The sequence below is a fragment of the Glycine max genome, chromosome 1 (assembly GCF_000004515.6).
Source record: "Glycine max cultivar Williams 82 chromosome 1, Glycine_max_v4.0, whole genome shotgun sequence".
Lineage (NCBI taxonomy): Eukaryota > Viridiplantae > Streptophyta > Magnoliopsida > Fabales > Fabaceae > Glycine > Glycine max.
In genome coordinates, this window is record NC_016088.4 from 53,221,355 (window position 1) to 53,239,651 (window position 18,297).

General features: G+C 32.8%; 3 protein-coding genes across 5 annotated transcripts; all 3 read right to left on the reverse strand.

Moving 5' to 3' along the window:
* Positions 1 to 2,521: 2,521 nt before the first annotated feature.
* Positions 2,522 to 4,736, reverse strand: LOC100791017 (ATP-dependent RNA helicase eIF4A). The gene is made up of 7 exons (XM_003517246.5): positions 4,581 to 4,736; positions 4,459 to 4,507; positions 4,243 to 4,380; positions 3,931 to 4,161; positions 3,726 to 3,765; positions 3,075 to 3,172; positions 2,522 to 2,800 (listed from the first exon to the last, which is right to left on the reverse strand). The coding sequence occupies exons 1-7, from the start codon at positions 4,634 to 4,636 to the stop codon at positions 2,783 to 2,785; spliced, it is 630 nt and encodes a 209-aa protein (XP_003517294.1). The 5' UTR covers positions 4,637 to 4,736; the 3' UTR covers positions 2,522 to 2,782.
* A 1,199-nt stretch (positions 4,737 to 5,935) lies between these two features.
* HSF-01 (heat stress transcription factor 1) lies at positions 5,936 to 8,021 on the reverse strand. The gene is made up of 2 exons (NM_001254668.2): positions 7,489 to 8,021; positions 5,936 to 6,931 (listed from the first exon to the last, which is right to left on the reverse strand). The coding sequence occupies exons 1-2, from the start codon at positions 7,690 to 7,692 to the stop codon at positions 6,287 to 6,289; spliced, it is 849 nt and encodes a 282-aa protein (NP_001241597.1). The 5' UTR covers positions 7,693 to 8,021; the 3' UTR covers positions 5,936 to 6,286.
* Positions 8,022 to 12,432: 4,411 nt separating this feature from the next.
* On the reverse strand, positions 12,433 to 14,663 carry LOC100792074 (uncharacterized). Of its 3 annotated transcripts, none has more exons than XM_041016514.1 (3): positions 14,027 to 14,600; positions 13,322 to 13,670; positions 12,433 to 12,795 (listed from the first exon to the last, which is right to left on the reverse strand). In XM_041016514.1, exons 1-2 carry the CDS (start codon positions 14,457 to 14,459, stop codon positions 13,585 to 13,587), a joined length of 519 nt encoding a protein of 172 aa, XP_040872448.1. In that variant the 5' UTR covers positions 14,460 to 14,600; the 3' UTR covers positions 12,433 to 12,795; positions 13,322 to 13,584. The 3 variants fall into 3 exon arrangements, with proteins under 3 accessions (XP_040872448.1, XP_040872447.1, XP_003517296.1); XM_041016513.1 differs by having other exon boundaries at positions 12,572 to 13,226; XM_003517248.5 differs by lacking the exon at positions 12,433 to 12,795 and having other exon boundaries at positions 13,183 to 13,670; positions 14,027 to 14,663.
* Positions 14,664 to 18,297: the final 3,634 nt, after the last annotated feature.

The window sequence follows — 18,297 nt, forward strand, 5'->3', positions numbered from 1 at the left end:
TAATTTACATGATAAATACTTATTTAATGAAAGGATTACTAACATAAACCCACATAAAAATTAGACGGTGTATGTTTACCCAATAGCAAACCCTTTAATGAACACTTAAATGACTTAATTAAGTTGTTTATCTAATAAACTCATATGGTAGTTGCCACACAACATCACATGCTACTTGGGTAGCCCATCTAAAAGGCCCAACAAAACCACAGAACGACTGGGCAGTCCCACACTATCAAGAGACAAAGTTTAAGTTGGCAGGCATAGTTGGCCTGGTACTCAGACACCATAGAACGATTAGTTTCATTAAAATCTTGCATAATAGGAACAAATTGGCACCATCTTTAGTGGTAGATTCTAAATTAGGATCTTATATCATTTTTTGTAGATTCCATAATGTCACGTGGGATTGAAGATCTCTCAAAATTTCTATTATTTTATTCTTTGGTGTAGATCTCATTTTGGAATCTTGGATAATTTTTAGTAAGTCTCACATAAATCTCACTTTTAAATATTAAAATATATTTTTTTACCAATTTCTTCTTTATCATTTCATTTCCTCTTCTATTGGTCTCTCCTCCGTTTTGCTGTTAGGGATAGAGTAAAAAAAAAAAAATAGTGTGCAAAGATTTTCAAAGTTCTTGTACAAATACTCATTCTTGGACTTGGAGATTTCTACAACTCCTTTATTGAAAAATCCACAGAAAATCAAATCTTGAACTTGAGATTTGACACTAAAGATGCTTTTACAAATCACAAAAATACTATTGGGTAATCCCACACTAGCAAGAGACAAAGTTTAAGTTGTCACACAAAGTTGACTTGGTACTACTCAGACACCACAGAACGATTAGTGTTATTAAAATCTTGCATAATAGGAACAAATTGGCAGCTTCATCTAGTAACACGATTAAATTAGAAGTTTGTTGGGGAAAAGGCTTAGAGTATCTTTAATGGTAGATTCTAAATTAAGATCTTAGATAATTTTTTATAAACCCACAGTGTCACAGAATTAAAGATCTCTCAAAATTTTCATCATTTTTTCCTTTAGTGTAAATTTCATTTTGGAATCTTAGATAATTTTTAGTAAATCTTACTTAAATCCCACTTTTTAATATTTAAATATATTTTTTACTGGTTTCTTCTTTGTCATCATTTCATTTCCTCTTCTGTTCCTAAGCTCAAAATAAAGATGCTCTTACAAACAAGTACATATGCGTTTTAGGGTGAAGTGAAAAGAAATGAAAAAGTTGCACAAACCATACAGGTGTTGAATATTGATATTGATTGGGACTCAACTCGTGATAATTATGTACTCCAATAATGAAAATATAAGTAGATTGGACTGGTAAAATTTGATTTTATTAGTAGAAAATTTTGGTAAAATAACTTGTTTTAGTAGTTTGCTGTAATTACATTTTACGCAGTTCCATTTCTGACGGTGAGAATATCATTTATAAAATAAAATATTGAAATAAAAAAAAATCATCATCTGTTTCTCTGTTTTGACATTCAATTCAGCAAAAAAAAATGCAATTACATCCGGTTCCATTTCTGACGGTGAGAATATCATTTATAAAATAAAATAAAATATTGAAATTAAAAAAGTCCTCATCTGTTTCTCTGTTTTGACATTCAATTCAGCAAAAAAAAATGTTTTGCCGTTCACTTTCCTTTCTATTTTGGGCCATTTGATTCCTGCATTTCTACTATAGCATCTTGTACCTCCCATTGTATTCCGGAAAGCCCATTCCAAAATTCCATAATGGTAATTTGCATTCCGGAATAAAATGGGAGAAGCAAGATGCAATAGTGAGAGTGCAGGATGCAGTAGCCCTATTTTGGCTTACATGGGGTCCAAAGGACCCAAGAGCCCAGACTAAAAAACGCACATGCTAGCCACAAGCAAGTAGCCCACAGCAAGAATTTTCATGCAGTCAGCACGAGATTGTCTAAATTCATGGAAGCCTCATTGAAAATCACACAGAAGTTGCCATCCAGAAGTTGTATCTTCCCGCACACGATTCACTATTGACTCATAGTAAACCTAACGTAAATACACAACATTTTTTTTCGACTGCCAAACAACCCCTCCCATGCAAGAGCTAGGGTAGTAGCTCATAGAAAGGGTGATCTCAACGAAAACTTTATTCAGTGTTCACTGCACTTGTTAAATCAGCTTCAGCACTTCCATTGCTTCAGTGTTTCTCCCAGGCAATGGTCAGGCAAAAACATAAGGCCCCAGATTTCAGGCCCCTTAATGCTATTTTTTGGCAAAACATGCCAACTAAGAAATGTCACTGTCAGATTTCAGCCTTTCAGGACATTTTAACCAGTAAATTTTGCCTTGACAAAGTTTACATGTCAATGTTAGTTGATACATGAGAAGTTTCCTTTTAAATTTCACCATATGCTTGGCATTCCAATTCACTTTTAAATTTCTCCTTAAAAACATAATTACAAAAGTTGTTCCCATTAATCTTTTCTTAGAGATAGAGAGAGAGAAATTCGGAATACCCTCTTTCAATGTTGAACAATATATGACTCACTTTCAAAAGAAAGAGAAGACCAATAAGTTTGTCTTTTCTAGCAAATTTCTGTATTCTAGTTTGAAACAACCAATAAAAGATGTAATCCAGCAAAAAAATCTACACGTCCAAAATAGTAATAAAAAGCTTAGCAGTTTATTTTCTTTGTAGCAGTGACTACTCACAGAATATTCAAAGGAGTGAGAGAGCTTCAAGTGTTCAGCCATTCACAAATGCAAGCAGTGATATTGTCTTCATAAAATGTCAAGAATCTGCAATGTGTTTAACATATTTATTTATAAGACTAATTAAAGAACCACAGAAGACGTTTATACAACTGTACTAACTGAAAAGTAGGCGGACCAATATTAATAAAAAGAAACAAAAAATAAAAGAGTGCTTCATCCAATAATATATAAGGCCAACTTTCTTGCTCTGAAAAGAAACTTAAATATATGAATAAACTTCAACCATCAGAATGAGATGTATGCCATGTGATCCTGACATAGGCAAACTCAAGTAACAAGAGTAAGCAAGCAAACTTACTTGCATAGGCATTTCTTGCATGACAATATTGCTGCTTTCTTCTATACTTTTTAGAGTTACGACTTCCCCACCAACAACCATATTAATAACAATTCCATCTGCACAATAGCAAGGAATCTTAGCAACAACGCAAACTAACACTTACTTGGACAAAACTTAGATACAGTTCCTAAGGTATTCTTTGTGGTGTTCTCCAATCAGAATTGGAATTTTGTCTTGGTAGTCTGTGCAATGAAAGTTTGCATTAAAGGATTACACAAATTACTGTTAGGAACCAAGAATCGGAATGGGAAAGAAAAGATAGATTTTATTGAATAATAAGAAAAGAACAAAGCATAGGAGAAAAACTCTCCTCCAAGGATTTCTCCTTCACAAAGGATTTCTCCTTTCACAAAGAGCTAATGCTCAATTACAAATGATCCAAATCTGAATTTCCACTATCCTTCTTCCCCTATTTATATCTAATAAACTCCTCTAACTAACTTATTAATAGTGTAACTATGTTAACTAACTTTCCCTTCTCCTTCTATCCTAATAATTAGTGTGGTAAAACTCTAATTATGATTGTTAAACAGCACAAACAGCACCTAAGGAACTGTATTTAAGTTTTGTCTCACTTAAAAAACTAGAACTAGGTAATAAAGAAAGGACCAGCTGTTAAACAAGTTGCCAAACGCCTTCCATATGTCTCCTGCAGGAAACACAAAAAAGATAAGTAAAGTAGGAAGAGACATTACGGAGACCAATTCCACAGCACATAAACCAGTATTATTCATGTAGTAAACATAACACATATAAGAATGCAGACAGTGATGGTGAAATTAAGTTTAAAAAGGAAAAGAGAAAAGAGGAAGACCTTCTTTGCTGGTAACTCATAGTTAATGAGAAGATGAGCGTTCAAAGGAAATTCTCCAGAAGCAAGGAGAGGAAGACAAGCGTCTGTTACAATGATCATGTGAGATCTCTCATCTTTCCCAATCTCATCCTCATTCGGTGCTCCACCGTGATTCGTCTGGTTCCACCGTGCCGTCACCTGTCGGAATTTCTCTAAAATAAAAGAGCGTTCATCTTCGCCAAGGTCACTGTACTGACACGAGGAAAACAAGAACGAATTAGGGAAATAGTGTAGCGCGTGGAATTAGGAGGAAGAAAATGAGTTGAGAGAGACCAGAGCAGAAGAGGAAAGGAAGGGGAGAGTGGAGAGAGAGGAGCAGAGAGAGTCGAGGTCGTCGCGCGTGCTGCAGCAGACCACGATGGGCAAGCATGGACGTCGAGCCACCAGATCCACGAGTTCAATCACCGTTTGCTGCGATCGTTTTGGATAATCAAAATAGTAAAGGAACAGATTGAGATAGAGAAATGAAAATGTGTGAAAGAAGAATACCATTTTGAAGTGGAGCCTGTCGACTGCAAGGTAGAAATGGCGCGAGTGGCTGAAAATGAAGGAGAGGACATGTATAAATATAAAATTGGTGGTTAAAGAAGAAGAAGAAGAAGAGTACCCACCCGGATGGTCCGCTCTGAAACGGTGGAGACGAAGTATAAACGCTGTCGATGGCCATCCTGGAGGAGGAGAGGCGAGGAGATGCTTCACTGGCCTCAAGGGGGTCAAACTCGTGCCTAATTCCCTCTGCGGCATAATTTTTTTCTTAAAAAGATAAAGTTTAGGGCCTTTTATTTGGATTTTCATTTCTTGTGTTTTTATTATTTTTTATTATAAAACTCTTATATTATTTTTAATATATTTCCTGTTTTTTAAAACATTTATATTTTATACAGTAATATTAAAAACAATTCAAATTAAAAAATAAAAACATTTATATCATTTTTTTTGTTTAATTTATTTTTTTATATTTTGTGATAGATTTATGTTTCTTTTTATTCAATCCATAATTTTGATCAATTATTTATTTAAATTCAAAACTCTACACACCCCATAAGGTACACAACACATGAGAAATTTGTTTTAAATTGCCAAAACCAATTTTCATCCCTTAAAAATCCTTATTTGAAGCTATGAGCTGAACTTATAACCTATATTAAAAAATTTTCAGTCTCGCTAAAATCATAAACATTATAAATTAGGAATTTTGTTTAACCTTTTATTCTTATTTTTTTTATGCTCGGATTCATAAGAAAGTGTTTTGCTTGCTTCTCCCAATAACATTGGAAGAGATTGAATTTATTCCTTATAGTTGTGAGAAGCTAGTTTACCTAGTATAAATTTTTATATATGATTATTTCATTCAAGGGGGAGCAACATTTTTTAAATTATAACTTTTAGCAATTTAAAATATTATGTTCATGAGAAAAATTTAGTTATAATTTCTATAAATAATTAGAAATGAATGTTTTTGTAAATTATTTATTTCTCATGTAATTAAAAACCATGTTCTTCATGATTTTTTTTTATTATTGTCATTGCTGTGGTTGTTATTACTGCTTAATAATGATATGATTTGTGTTAAGATGTGAATCGGTAAACTTTACAAGTCAATACTTATTGATCTTGATGAGAAATAATTCCTCAGAAATTGATGAGTTTTGAATTATTAAAAAAAATACTTCAAGACTCCTCCTTGGTTTTAGTTAACATGGTTTATTTTTAAAAAGTTATATCATTATTCATCATGAGTTCCTTGAAGGAGTACCATTTAGTGTAACAAAGAGATAATGACTAATAAGCTAAAAGTTCATAATATTTTCATGTATATTACGGTTCGTTCATCGTTGTAACTAAGACATGATACGACCTATGGCACTATGATTCGAAAATGTTAAGCTAACGTGGTGCGCATATAATCATAGTCACTATTATAAATCCCTTCGGGCTCGAAATGTAATCAAGGGAGAGAGTCTCGTTACCACGGATCGTGAAGCTCCACTATATCATCAGACCAAACTACAGAATGCAGCCATTTAACCATTACATGCGTTTTTCGAAAGAAAAAAAAAAAATCATTAAAATGCATTGACATAAAAAGTCATAATTGACTATTAAAACCTGTTTAATTTCCTAATCAATATTCATAGAGGCATTGACCTACGTACATTACAAATTACACAACCTCAACATGTGTAGAAAGCATAGGCTAGTGCATTTGGTCTTTTACCCAAAATAATTATCGCTTAGCCTTTTCTTTTTTCACTAATCATTATCCTATTCCTTCTTTAATTGCTTAAAAGATTACGTGGCGAGGTGAGAGCCTCATTCAGTTGCAAACCCTGTTGCTCTTCATCATGATATTTACAGCTCCAAAGTCAACAACGGGCTTTGACTCCTTGAGGCGAGGCCCACCGAAGCCCATTTGGTCTTCGCGGCCTCTTTTGTGGTTGTTTCTTTTGTCTGTTAGCGTATCCCCTTTTAACCAAACACCAAACAGTTTCAAACAGTCTCCTCCACCGCCTTCACCTACCACGTTTTCAGATCCGCAACTTCCTTGCCGCATGATGCGATCGATCTGATCGGGACCCACCATCAGACGGTCCCTGAGGAAAGCCACGAGCTCATCGCACTGCTTCCTCGCACGTGCCAGCTCGCAACTCAGCGTTTCGTTATCCTTCTTCAGTTTCTCGTTCTCGCTCGATAACTGGTGAGAAGGCGTTGTGTTTGTTTCCACCGATCCCTGGTTCTTGGAACCGGAGGACGAGGACGAGGTTGAGGTGGAGCCCGCGTCGTCGCTGCCGGAGTTCAACGGAGAGTTGCCGTCGCCGCCGGACTTTCCGGCCTCCGGGGGATGTGCCGACGATTGAGGCACGGTCTTGCGGCGTTTGATCTCGGAGAGAAGCTCCTTCTGCCCTCGCTTGAAATGCTCGTTCGCGAATTCCCATTTGTCTGGCACAATTTTTCGGAATCCCTGCATGTTCACAAAAACGCCGATTTTATTATTATTGATAATTTGATAATTGATTTTTCTTTTTCTTTCACTTTTCGCCGTAAAAATTGAAATGTCTGTTGTTCTTATTCGGAAAATTATGTAAAATAGTAAAATTGAGCTAATCAATTATTAGAATTTAGTTAGAAAGGAGAAAATGGAGAGCCAGGCAAAGTTTAAGACTTTGGAAGAAGTGTTTTCTTAGAAAAATAGCGTGAATAAATTAAAATGTTAGACTGAAAAGGTAATTTCTTATGTTTCTCCCTTCTTATGAAGATAATATAGTTTAATATAAAATAGATAAATGGTAATTATGTTTAAGAAAATAGAAAGATTCTATAATCAATAATCATGTTTGCTTGAAAAAATATAATTATTATGTTAAACAAATCTATATTTTTGTCAGTATATCCCTAACAGGCAAGTTTTCCTCCTTACCCCTTCTATTTAGTATTTGCCTAATTAGACAGAAAAAAACAAAAACAATACCTGGCTGGAAAAAAAATTAGGGAAAGAATAGGGGCAACAAACAAACATACATAGGTATTGAGCTGTCGAACAAAGCTGGAGAAGTTGTTGTGCTTGAAATATTTTGGAAGCAAATCCTTTGCAAAATCCGCATGCTTCCACACCACAAAAGTGTTCCCACTTTCACCCCACGATATCACCTGGTCCGTCCCCTGATCCTCCACCAACTGATACGTCTTCGTCAAGAACGGCGCCGGCACCGATCGTTGCGACATTTCAACCTCACTAATCTTTTCTTATTTCTATTATTCCCCAAGAAAGAAAGAAAGAAAAACCCTTTTGTTCAATCTGATCTAATACGTCTAATAAGGAAGGAAATAAAAATTGTGAAGAAAGAAGATTAAGGGGAAGAACTAAAAAGGAGGAGAGCGGTCAAGAACTCCCAATCCCAGCAATAGAACCCAAAAAGGAAGAAGCGAGAGTGAAATAAGTTTTTGGAAGGTTTTCTCATACCATCATAATCCATGAGTAGTCAAACCCTCAAAATCAATTACCATAATTCCCCACACAAAAGGATAAAGTACAGTGAATTAAATTCTCCTCCTCGAGGATTCTAGGGCGAGACTCTTATATAATACGGAACCAGGCATTTTCCAACCCTATCCTTCCCAGAGTACGTGTGACGTGGGTTCTAGAAATTTTGAGAAGCACTACTATAAAATCCTAATGTTTATTTTGGACCAAAGGAAAATCGAATCCACACGTACGCAGTTACAAGCCACTTTATTAATTGCTTAAGACAACAACAGTGGATTGGTGGATAAGGAGGCGAGAGTTTTAGACACGCTTTTCACAAGGGTCGTATGTGGCTTTCTCTTCTTGTGAAAATTGCGTTTTCTCATGATTTTTCTAAACGGAAGTTTCTAATACGTTTCCCCGTTGATTGAACAGCTTTTATTTTCTGGTTTTTTTTTTTTAATGGACGGACGCGTGTGTTTTGCATTATTTGTTTACACTTTCTGAGAAAAGGGAAAATTAAGGAGGCGCGAAGAATAGTAATAATATGATTAAGATTATAAGAAAAAAAAAAAAAAAGAGGCGAGGAACGGAACGTGAATCAGTAAAGTGGGTAAGGGGGATTTTTCTTTGCTCTCACCTAACTCTACATTTGATTCACCGTTGCTTCCATTCATCGTTATCGATCGCAGTTATATTTTAATTATTAAAGCTACGTGTCTTTGTCATCTTTCATCAATTGGTCTCCCCTTACAGTTTGTCCATTTTCTTTGTGTTAGACCTTTTCTGCCTGTTATGACCGCCCAACAATATTTATATTTAAAAAAGTATGGACAATGGAAGAAAAAGAAGACTAATGCGATGCACATATGTGATGACTTTTATTTGTCCCTTACTTAATTTGGACTTTTATGTTGTCTACTCACAAATTCCTCTGTGTAAATATCGTAGTAAATTAATGGGACGTTTGGAACTGGTCCGTTAGGGAGATGTGAAAGTATAAATGTACTTCATGGTACAGTTCCTTTGTGTTAAGTGAAATTCGACTTGGTTGGATTGCTGTCTGTTCAAGCAACTCCACTTTAGAACAATCAAGAAGAACAATTAATACTTGAATGGCTAACTTTAAGGTAATTCATTTAAATGTGTAAGCAATTTAAAATTAAAGAATAAATCAACATAAAATATAAAAATTAATTATTTGAGAGTGCAGCTAGAATCTGAGAAGAGAAAAAAAAAAGGAATATGTTTATTTAAAATAGGTGTTAAACGGCAGTTAAATTATTTATGCATGAAAGAATAGAATGATATAATTAAATCTTATCTTATTTTTAATATTTAATGCAAATTATTTCAATAGTTAAAAATAAAATCATATATATACTTTCTTAGTTTTCTAAAATAAAAAATAGAAATATTTTTTTTGACAGGAGAAATACATTTTTAAGCAACAGATATTTGAGGGAATACTTTACAGCAGACTGTGAGATAATTTATTTTTTATTTAGAATTTACCTTATGCAGTCTAAAGGTGACAAATATTTTATGAGATTCTGATATATTCAATGTTGCAACGAAATTAAACATCAGTTTTTTTTTTTTTTTTTTTACAAAAGCATCAATGATTTGATGATAAGATACACAGACTTTTGTAATTTACAAATAACTAAAAATCTAAGGCTCTTGCTAAATAAGCCTCCCTAATTTCTAAGCAAGCCCCTTTTTTTCTAATTAAAATTGTTATTAATTATTGATTGTACCCTTTTTTACACCCACAAATGTGTTATTCTTTAAACCTCTTTTACACCCTATTTTTATATTATATTTAAACTCTAATTGTGAACTCCCATCTTATATAATATGATAAAGAAAAGGCACAAAAGAAGTGCATAAAAGCTGTGATACAATAAACCAATCTACTACCTTCCAGGAACCTATAGCCATAAAATTCCTACCAAGAATCTAAATTCAACACTAACCAACTACCGCTTGCATCTTAATGTATACACAGTGCATGCATAAAGGAAGATGCAGACATATATAGTAATAGTAAATTAGAACAAAGGAGGCAGTAAAAAAACAAAGGAGGCCCGAAAAACATAACTACAACACCCCAATTGAAACCAAAATTGGCTCTCATACTAGCACACCCTTCACACTCATAAATAATGTCTAGTAGTATCCCAAATTGTATCGTGTCAGCCAAAATTGGCTCTCATACTAGCACACCCTTCAAAAACAAATTGTTTTCTTGTGCCTTTTGGTTTAAATAGCAAGTGACAATTGAGCATGATACATACTTCAGGATGCACATAAATCATAAAATAACTAATCGCTACACATATTTGTTTCAACGACAGACATTGAAAAGAAAACACTCCAGCAATTAGGGTTTAAATATAATATAGAGAGTAAAAGAGATTTAAAGAATAAGATTTGTGGGGGTGTAGAAAAGGGTATAATGGATAATAACAAGTTTAATTAGAAGGAAGGGGGGCTTATTTAACAAGAGCCAAAATCTAATTCTTTCTGCAGTAATATACAGTATGTAATGTCTTGGTTGGACAGAGACATCCAAAGATTTTGCAACGTTCAAATTTCAAAGCATGCATGAGTTGCATAGTGTTGACAAACAACTCATCTGCGCAGGTTTCGCGATATTACAGATATACAAATATCATAATGAGACCGTTAACACATTTGAAAACATCGCAAAAGCCGTATTTGAAACGCAATGAAGAAAAATTAGCCCAGTCTTAGGACTATTTGTTTGAATGGAAAACGACCTGAAGAAATTCGTTCCTAGCTTGTTTATAGGTTTATAGCTGCTGCCCGGTTAATAACTCCTGTCATTCATTCTTTCACGGTTTCACCTGTTTTTTTTTTTTTTTTTCCCTTGTTAATTACCCGTTAGTTGTTACCAAGTTCTTACATCACTAAGAACAATAATACTGTGCAACTCATAAAAGTTTCTTGATTTAGTATTTTATGAAGAATATATGTAATTTTTTTTTGGAACTAAACAACACAAATATGATTTCGTTCCATAATAGTTCAACGGAAATATATATTTCTATTGTTTAGTTTTTTTTTTCACCTCTATAGTAAAAAAAATATAATTTCATTAAGTAATTTTTTTTTCATTAAAAAACTAAAATCAATATTATTTTTTAGTAACAAAACACACACATATAAACTCAATCAAAAGTTAATCAATATACCTCATTAATCATGAAATGTTCGGAGAAGTTAGGAAAAATAGATTTGGGGTCAATGTTTTATCATTTGTTTCCGTTGAATGTCTCAAATCATTATCGTTTGCTTGTATGGAATATTCAAAAACATTCTGGTTTGCCTCAACTTTTATCCATTAATATTACATATACTCTACAGACAAGCATAAACAATTCAAAAACAAAATAAAAAAGTTTTCAGACAATTGTATAAAACAAAAAAATAATTTCATTATATAATTACATAACATAATTATAATTCCGTTATGCAATTGAATAACACACTATGCTTCCATTACTGTTTGGATTTAGTTATTCAATAAAATTAGGATTTTGTTGGATGATTCAACTTGTACAGTAACATAAATATAAATTTATTATTTTTTGTTTTAAAAAACAAAAAATATGAATATGTTGTATTTGAGATACAATGGCATTATAATTTTATTGGGTACAGTAAATTAAAAGAACTCACCAAAATCGGAAAACGTGAAACAAAGGCAAACACATAAAAACCTAAAGGATGCGGTTGATGCAAAAAGAAGGGAGAAGAGGCGTTGGGAGTGTCGGCCCAAAATATGTGAGGGAGGGAGGAAGGGAAAGGAAAGGAAGGAAGGTATGTACATAATTTCACACACAATTGGGTGATTAAGAATAGCAATTCTCTTACGGGCATGTTATCTCTCGAGATAGGCCTTCAATTTATTGAATGCAATAACTAAAGGTTTGTTTATGATGTAATAAAAAAATAAATGTTTTTAAACAGAAAAATAAAGGTTTATTCATGATTATATTTTCAGAAATGTTATTTTCTTTCGGGTAAACTTACAAATCTATTTCGTTAGAAGTCAGACTTTAGGAGAATATTTTTTTTTAAAAAAATCAATGAGAAAGGAAGTTAATAGATGATCAGGTACAAGATAACTTACAATATTCTTTTCTTATGAATTAAACAAATAATTTAAGTAACAAATTTATGAGAGTAAAAAATGCCAACAAATAATTTAAGTTTGTATTAAGAATATCATATTTGGCTATTTTGGACTATTATATTATATTGTAGTAATCACTTATAAAGAGATCATGGCATTTTGAGAAGAATAAAAGTGTTTCTTAGAAAAATATATTGCAATGTTTTAGTTTTCTCCTCTCTTCCTAATTTGCTCTTCTAGTACTCGCCGACAAATGTGTGGATTCGTAGTTTCTTTCTCAATTGTTTTCCCTGCTACAAGTGACTTCATCTAACGTTTTCCAGACACACTCATCTAAAGTTATAATCAAGGCCATAGTCATATATATAAGGGATTTCAACTACATATTATTTCGTTCATCTACTCGTTTTTTCTTTCATCTGAGTTTTATAGTATTATTTTTCTCTTTCTTTTATATCACGCCACTTCTGTAATTAAGTTATCATTTATCTCTTTATTTTTTTATCACCCAAACTCACCACATTCCTTCATCTTAACCTTCTATTTTTCATGGCAGAGTTCCCCTAACATTGGTGTTTATTAACACTGTAATATACGTTTTGTTAGCAGTAATTTGACTTGACGCCAGCCTCCGCGTGAAAAGTCAACACGCCAGAGATGTTCCATTCCATTCCCGCAAATATTAAGCTCCCAGCCGCTGGAAAATCGGTGGAAAAGGAAAACAAAGTCATGACAGAGTGGCTAGCTAGAAATTAATTAAGTACAATGAGTCAGAAACACAAAGTTAGCATTGCCAGCACCGCAATATTCCCAATCGATGACACGAACAGGAGAATGTTGAAATTTGAAGCTTCAGTGTCTTGCCTTTCACGAAAGACACACAAGTTGAGTCGTACTCGTACCCAGCCAGCCCATGTTAGCTAGAAAGCAAGCTGTATTCCTCGTGCAAGTCAAATCTCTTTGTCAGAGTTACAAGAATGTTATATTCTTCACTTCACTTCTCTCTTGTTCCTTGTTTTTCAATAAAGTACTAGCAACCGAGCAAGACCAAGAGGAAAGAGAAAAGAAGCAGCACAACCAGCACTGGATTCAAATGCAGTAGAACACCTTTTGACTTTTTTTTTCTTCCTGTCACACACTCAGCACAAAAACAAAAACAAAACTAATTTGTACGTACGTCTAGCATATATCATATGACATAGATAATACTATAATAGATCTACCTTGGCTTAGTCATCACATATTGGACAAGTACAGTACAAAACAAGGCGCTGCCGACAGCCCCACATGTAATTGTAATGTAATATAGCTAACTAACTACTTTGGTTCCGCCACGATTGGGTGGTTAACTAGGGTTCACTCTCGGTTTGGTTTGGTCTGGTTCGGTGGGAAATCGTTGTCATTTATAATATCAATCATCACACATTGCTTCTACTGTATGGTTTAGGTTTTACAACCCTGCTTCTCCATTCGGTAATTATTATCATCACACATCTGAACTTTGTCGCACCGCACAAGCAACTACCTGAGCCCACTGCCTCAGCCTCGTCTTCACCGTCTGAGGGTTATCACCTTCATAATAGTTCACACCAACAAACCAATCAAATCAACAACAACAAAAATAAACGAGATCTTAATCCAATTTAATCATAATTAACACATAAATTAAATAACTCAGAAATAAATTGAAGAACAAAATTTAAATGTTCACTTGTTAGAATTAGAGTCTCGTCTCGATAATATTAATGTATGATAATTTTACTACAAAACTTGATAAAGGTCATCGAAGTAAAACTTTAATTCTGATCACAACTATTTATATTGTCGAGCTGAAATTTCAATAATGATTAGCTAACTATTTAAAGTTATTGATCTGAAACTCTAATTCTGATAAGAGATTATTATCTAAGTAAATGTTAATTAATTACCGGTGGTGAAGATGGCGGAGTGGGGACTGCCGTGGGGGCAAGGAGTGCTGTCGCAATCGGAGGCGGCGGAGGAGGAGGAGGAGGACGGCGTGGTTTTGGTGACAAGGGAGTCGTTGTAGCGTTTGTTGACGGCGTAGTAGAGGCCGAGAGCGGGTAGAGTATCGGAGAGGCGTTGATCGAGCTCGACCTCGGGGGAGGAATCGAATCCAAAGCCTAACTCGATGCAGGCCTTGAGCTCGTCCACGTCCTCATCGGTGACGCTCTTACTGCGGCGGTTCTTCCAGTTCCCCTTGCGGCGGAGCCACGCCTCGTCGCGGAAGGCGTCCGGCGACCACGACCGCTGCTTGAAGAGCGGCGACGCCGACTGCAGAAGCGGCGGGCGCTGGAGCAGGAACGGAGGCGGCGGCGGCGCCTGGGTGTCGGGTTCCGACATGGGCGTGGAAGACGACGACAGGCACAGCCCCTTGGTGCTGGGGTTGTGCGGAGGTCGAGGGACCTCGCACGATAGCTTAGAGAACGCTATGGCGCTGTTAGGTTTCTTTCTTTCGGCGCTTTTGAATGCCAAGGGATACCACACCCTTTATGGATTAAACTCACACCCAAATCCCTCTCTCATTGGTCCACCTCATCATTACCTGTCTTCATTATTTTCCTTCTCCTTTGATTTTATTTTTATGACAAATATTAATCAGTTTTCTTTTATATTCGCTAAAAAATTTAAAATAATATTTTAACATGCAAAGTTTTATTTTTCATAATTTTTTAAGTTTTCGATTTTTATAATAAATATTTTTTAGTTTTAATTTTTTAACACATATTTTAAGGATGTTGAGTAATATCCTTATTTTATATAGTGCACACCTTGTTTCGCTGTTTTCCTTGCTTGCTTGACGTAGAAATATTGCACCCATGTATTTATTTATTTTTATTTGCTTAGTTTAATTGGCAAACTTATCTATCACTGAGTGACAAATGATCAAATATATTTTGCTTTTAGTCTTATTGCCTCCCACATGGTTGTATAATATAATGCCTTGCTGCCGAAGGAAATTATACACTCCAAATATACCACCATTAATTATACGTTAAGTTAGGTATAATACTTGATTATCTTTAAAAATTAGATTTAAGTCACTGACCTGAGCTTCAAATTTACGATATGTATGTATGTGTCTTGTTATTTGTATTATTGACGGAATCCATTACCTTAAAAGCAATCTCTGGCTATCATGTGTCGGGATTGTAGAATTTTTTCTAGTTAACCATGCATGTTTTCATTATTATAATAAGCAACAGAAATTAATATAGATTATATATACTTGGCATTTTGTATTAAAGTATGACTAATTGAATGTGTCGTCCACTAGTAAGATTATTAAACTATATATACGCGCCAATTCAATGCGCCATTTTACTTTGTCAAATTCAACCATTGCCCGCGCGACAACTTGCTACTATAAACAATCAATTATTTATTTTTTAATTTATCTTTATATTATAAATTTTTATCTTTCTCTGACAAGATTTCTATAGATATAGTCACAAATCGAAGATTAATCAACATGTAAAATTTTTTTAACTATTGACGATTATATCAAACTTTATTGATGAATAAAATCACGTATATAATTGCCAAGAAATAAAAAATCGAGAGAGAGAGAGTCATTAACTATAACCTAAGAGAATCATATGGAAATGTCTAAAACCACTTTCACTCCTTTTACGAGCGAGTGTTGATTTCAATTAATATAAATAAAAAATAAATAGGAGTCCAGTTTCCTAGAGGCTAGCTTTTATTTAAGTTTGTTGTTTTTTGTTTTTTTCTCTCTTGTGACCATAAAAAAACTAAAAAATCTTAATGTATGTTTAGTTCAATTTATATAGAAAAAAATCGCTTATTATTACCCTGGTGAGAGAAACATGTATGTATAGTGTTGTGCCTAAATTTTGTCTTACTAAAAAAGTTTTTTTTTTTTTTTTTAATAATGGAGCTTCAGCTCGTAGCCTAGTACCAAGTTTTTTTTAGAGGAGTACCAAGTTATTCAAAAATAAAAACCCATTCACTTCTGGAAAGCGCGTTTATGAGTAATCTAAAATTAAACCGTTCATGGCATTACGCGTAAGCAAGCCTTATCTCTTTTCGAACCGGGCGAGATTTTCGTTTAATAAATAAAATAAACAATGATATCTGAGATGATGACATCTCTCAATTAATTACTTTTTTAAGGACTCTCAATTGATTACTAGTACGTACCAAGAAATATGTTTCGAATATACGGCCCATTTCTTAATCTAATTAAAATAGAAATATTTAAAGTTATGAAATTATATCTAATTAATTTAGACTTAAATATTTTTCTTCCCTATTTTTATTTTCATCTTTTAAAAAAATCATTTTGGTCTTTATAAGATAAGTTTATTTTATTTTTTGTTCTTAAAATTCATTAAACAATATTTTGAACAGTAAAAAAAACTTCTAATGGTGAAAAAATGTCGTCTAAAACACTTTAATGATAAAAAATAAAATAAATACATCTTGTAAAGATTAAAATGATTTTTTTTGCAATGAAAAAAATACTAGGGAAAAAAGATATTTAAGTCATTAATTTATATACAATTATTAAAATATATATAAATTAATACTTGTCATCAAAATTTTTAAGAATTTGAATTTAAATTTCAAAAAATTAGAATAATACTTGTCATTAAAATATTTTAAGAAAATAAATCAATCTGGAAATAATTTATTTAATTTAATATGTAAAAAATGTGCCAAGATAAATAATTAGGAGTACAAGTGGATGAGATTTAACATATAGAATTTTTTTTATAGAAAGATATTAACAAATTATAATAATCGTATTCATGTATGTAATTTGTTTTTTTTTTTTTTAATATGATATTGCTGGAGTATCTAGTTCATAATTTTTAAGATTTGTCACTTTTTTTATGGGATAATTTCGGATTAATAATATGATAAGAAATAAACTATATAAAAAAATGTAAAGCGTGTCAACAAAAGCAAAAAAAATAAATATATATTGCTTATGTGAGCTACGCAAATTAAAAAATGTCACAAATATGGAAAGCGATCAACTATCAAGGCGAATGGGTCAGCCAATTCGTTCTCAAAATCAATAGTATTGTTATAGCTCCAAAACCATAAGTCCATAATGCTTTTTTTTTATTTATTATTATTCAGAAAAAACCTTTGGTTTAAATCACCTAAAATTTTAAAAGTTGTTGTAGGTCTCATACCTTTATATTAGATTTTAATTTAAATATTTTAATTTTTTACTTTTTTTACTTTCACACATCTTTCATTCTCTTAATTCAAACACAGGCTAAACAAAGATGTATATTGGAAGGTGTACAACTAAATTTACTCACGTGGTGATTAATTTCCTTATAATGAAAATGTTTTTTTTTTTTCATATTTATTACCGTTATGAGAAAAATAATTTACCAATAAAATATTGTGAATTCGATAAATATGTCATTACATATTAGAGTACAGTTTTACGTCATTTAATTTAAATATTTTTTTATAATTGATGTACTGTATTTATTTATTGTTATGCAATATCTAGTTATCAAGTGAGTTAATTTCGTTAATTATTAGATAAAATTAAAATGAAAATACCTAATTGTAAATAGAAAAAAGTTTATTAACAAATTATTGGTTCAAGTGGTACCGACTCAATCTTTTTAAAAAAATCTTAAGTGTGAGTTTTGTGAATTAAAAAATTGTGATTAAAAAAAAAATTTCAACCAAAGATGATCAATCGAACTTTCCAATGATTAGTCAAAAAAAAATTAATCAAAACTATACCTGAATAACAGTTAGAAAAAAATAGAAAAAGTTTGAAAAATATAACAAGGCTAAATTTTTTTTTGGAAGAGTAGTTAATGCATTAGAACTTATAACTTGAGAGGCCGATATTACAAATAAAGTTTTTTTCTACATGATATTACAAATACAGTTTTTTTCTACATGATATTACAAATATAGTTAAGCATATGTATTATGATAGGTCTTAATTGGTTTTATCGTTGGATTATGATAGGCCACTAATTGCACATACACTTCCGATTACGAGGATCTTGGATCTACTCCACATAAACATGACATTTGCTATTTACATCATCTTTTTTATACTTCATGTACTCTGTTTTTTATTCTTTTAATATTTTCCCTAAACTAACCTAGTAAATACACTCCCTTAATCTCCTTCTCCCCTCCCCTATACCTCTTCCAGAAAAATCACACC

What these genes read in the sequence shown, in the direction of transcription:
- LOC100791017 (XM_003517246.5), bottom strand. Translation starts at nt 4,636, where the DNA reads ATGGCCATCGACAGCGTTTATACTTCGTCTCCACCGTTTCAGAGCGGA. An exon ending in TTTCAGAGCGGACCATCCGG is followed by an intron (nt 4,508 to 4,580) that starts GTGGGTACTCTT and finishes CTTCATTTTCAG; the next exon opens with CCACTCGCGCCATTTCTACC. An exon ending in GGCAACTTGTTTAACAGCTG is followed by an intron (nt 3,173 to 3,725) that starts GTCCTTTCTTTA and finishes GCTATTGTGCAG; the next exon opens with ATGGAATTGTTATTAATATG.
- HSF-01 (NM_001254668.2), bottom strand. Translation starts at nt 7,692, where the DNA reads ATGTCGCAACGATCGGTGCCGGCGCCGTTCTTGACGAAGACGTATCAG. An exon ending in TTCGACAGCTCAATACCTAT is followed by an intron (nt 6,932 to 7,488) that starts GTATGTTTGTTT and finishes GTGAACATGCAG; the next exon opens with GGATTCCGAAAAATTGTGCC.
- LOC100792074 (XM_041016514.1), bottom strand. Translation starts at nt 14,459, where the DNA reads ATGTCGGAACCCGACACCCAGGCGCCGCCGCCGCCTCCGTTCCTGCTC. An exon ending in CTCCGCCATCTTCACCACCG is followed by an intron (nt 13,671 to 14,026) that starts GTAATTAATTAA and finishes ACTATTATGAAG; the next exon opens with GTGATAACCCTCAGACGGTG.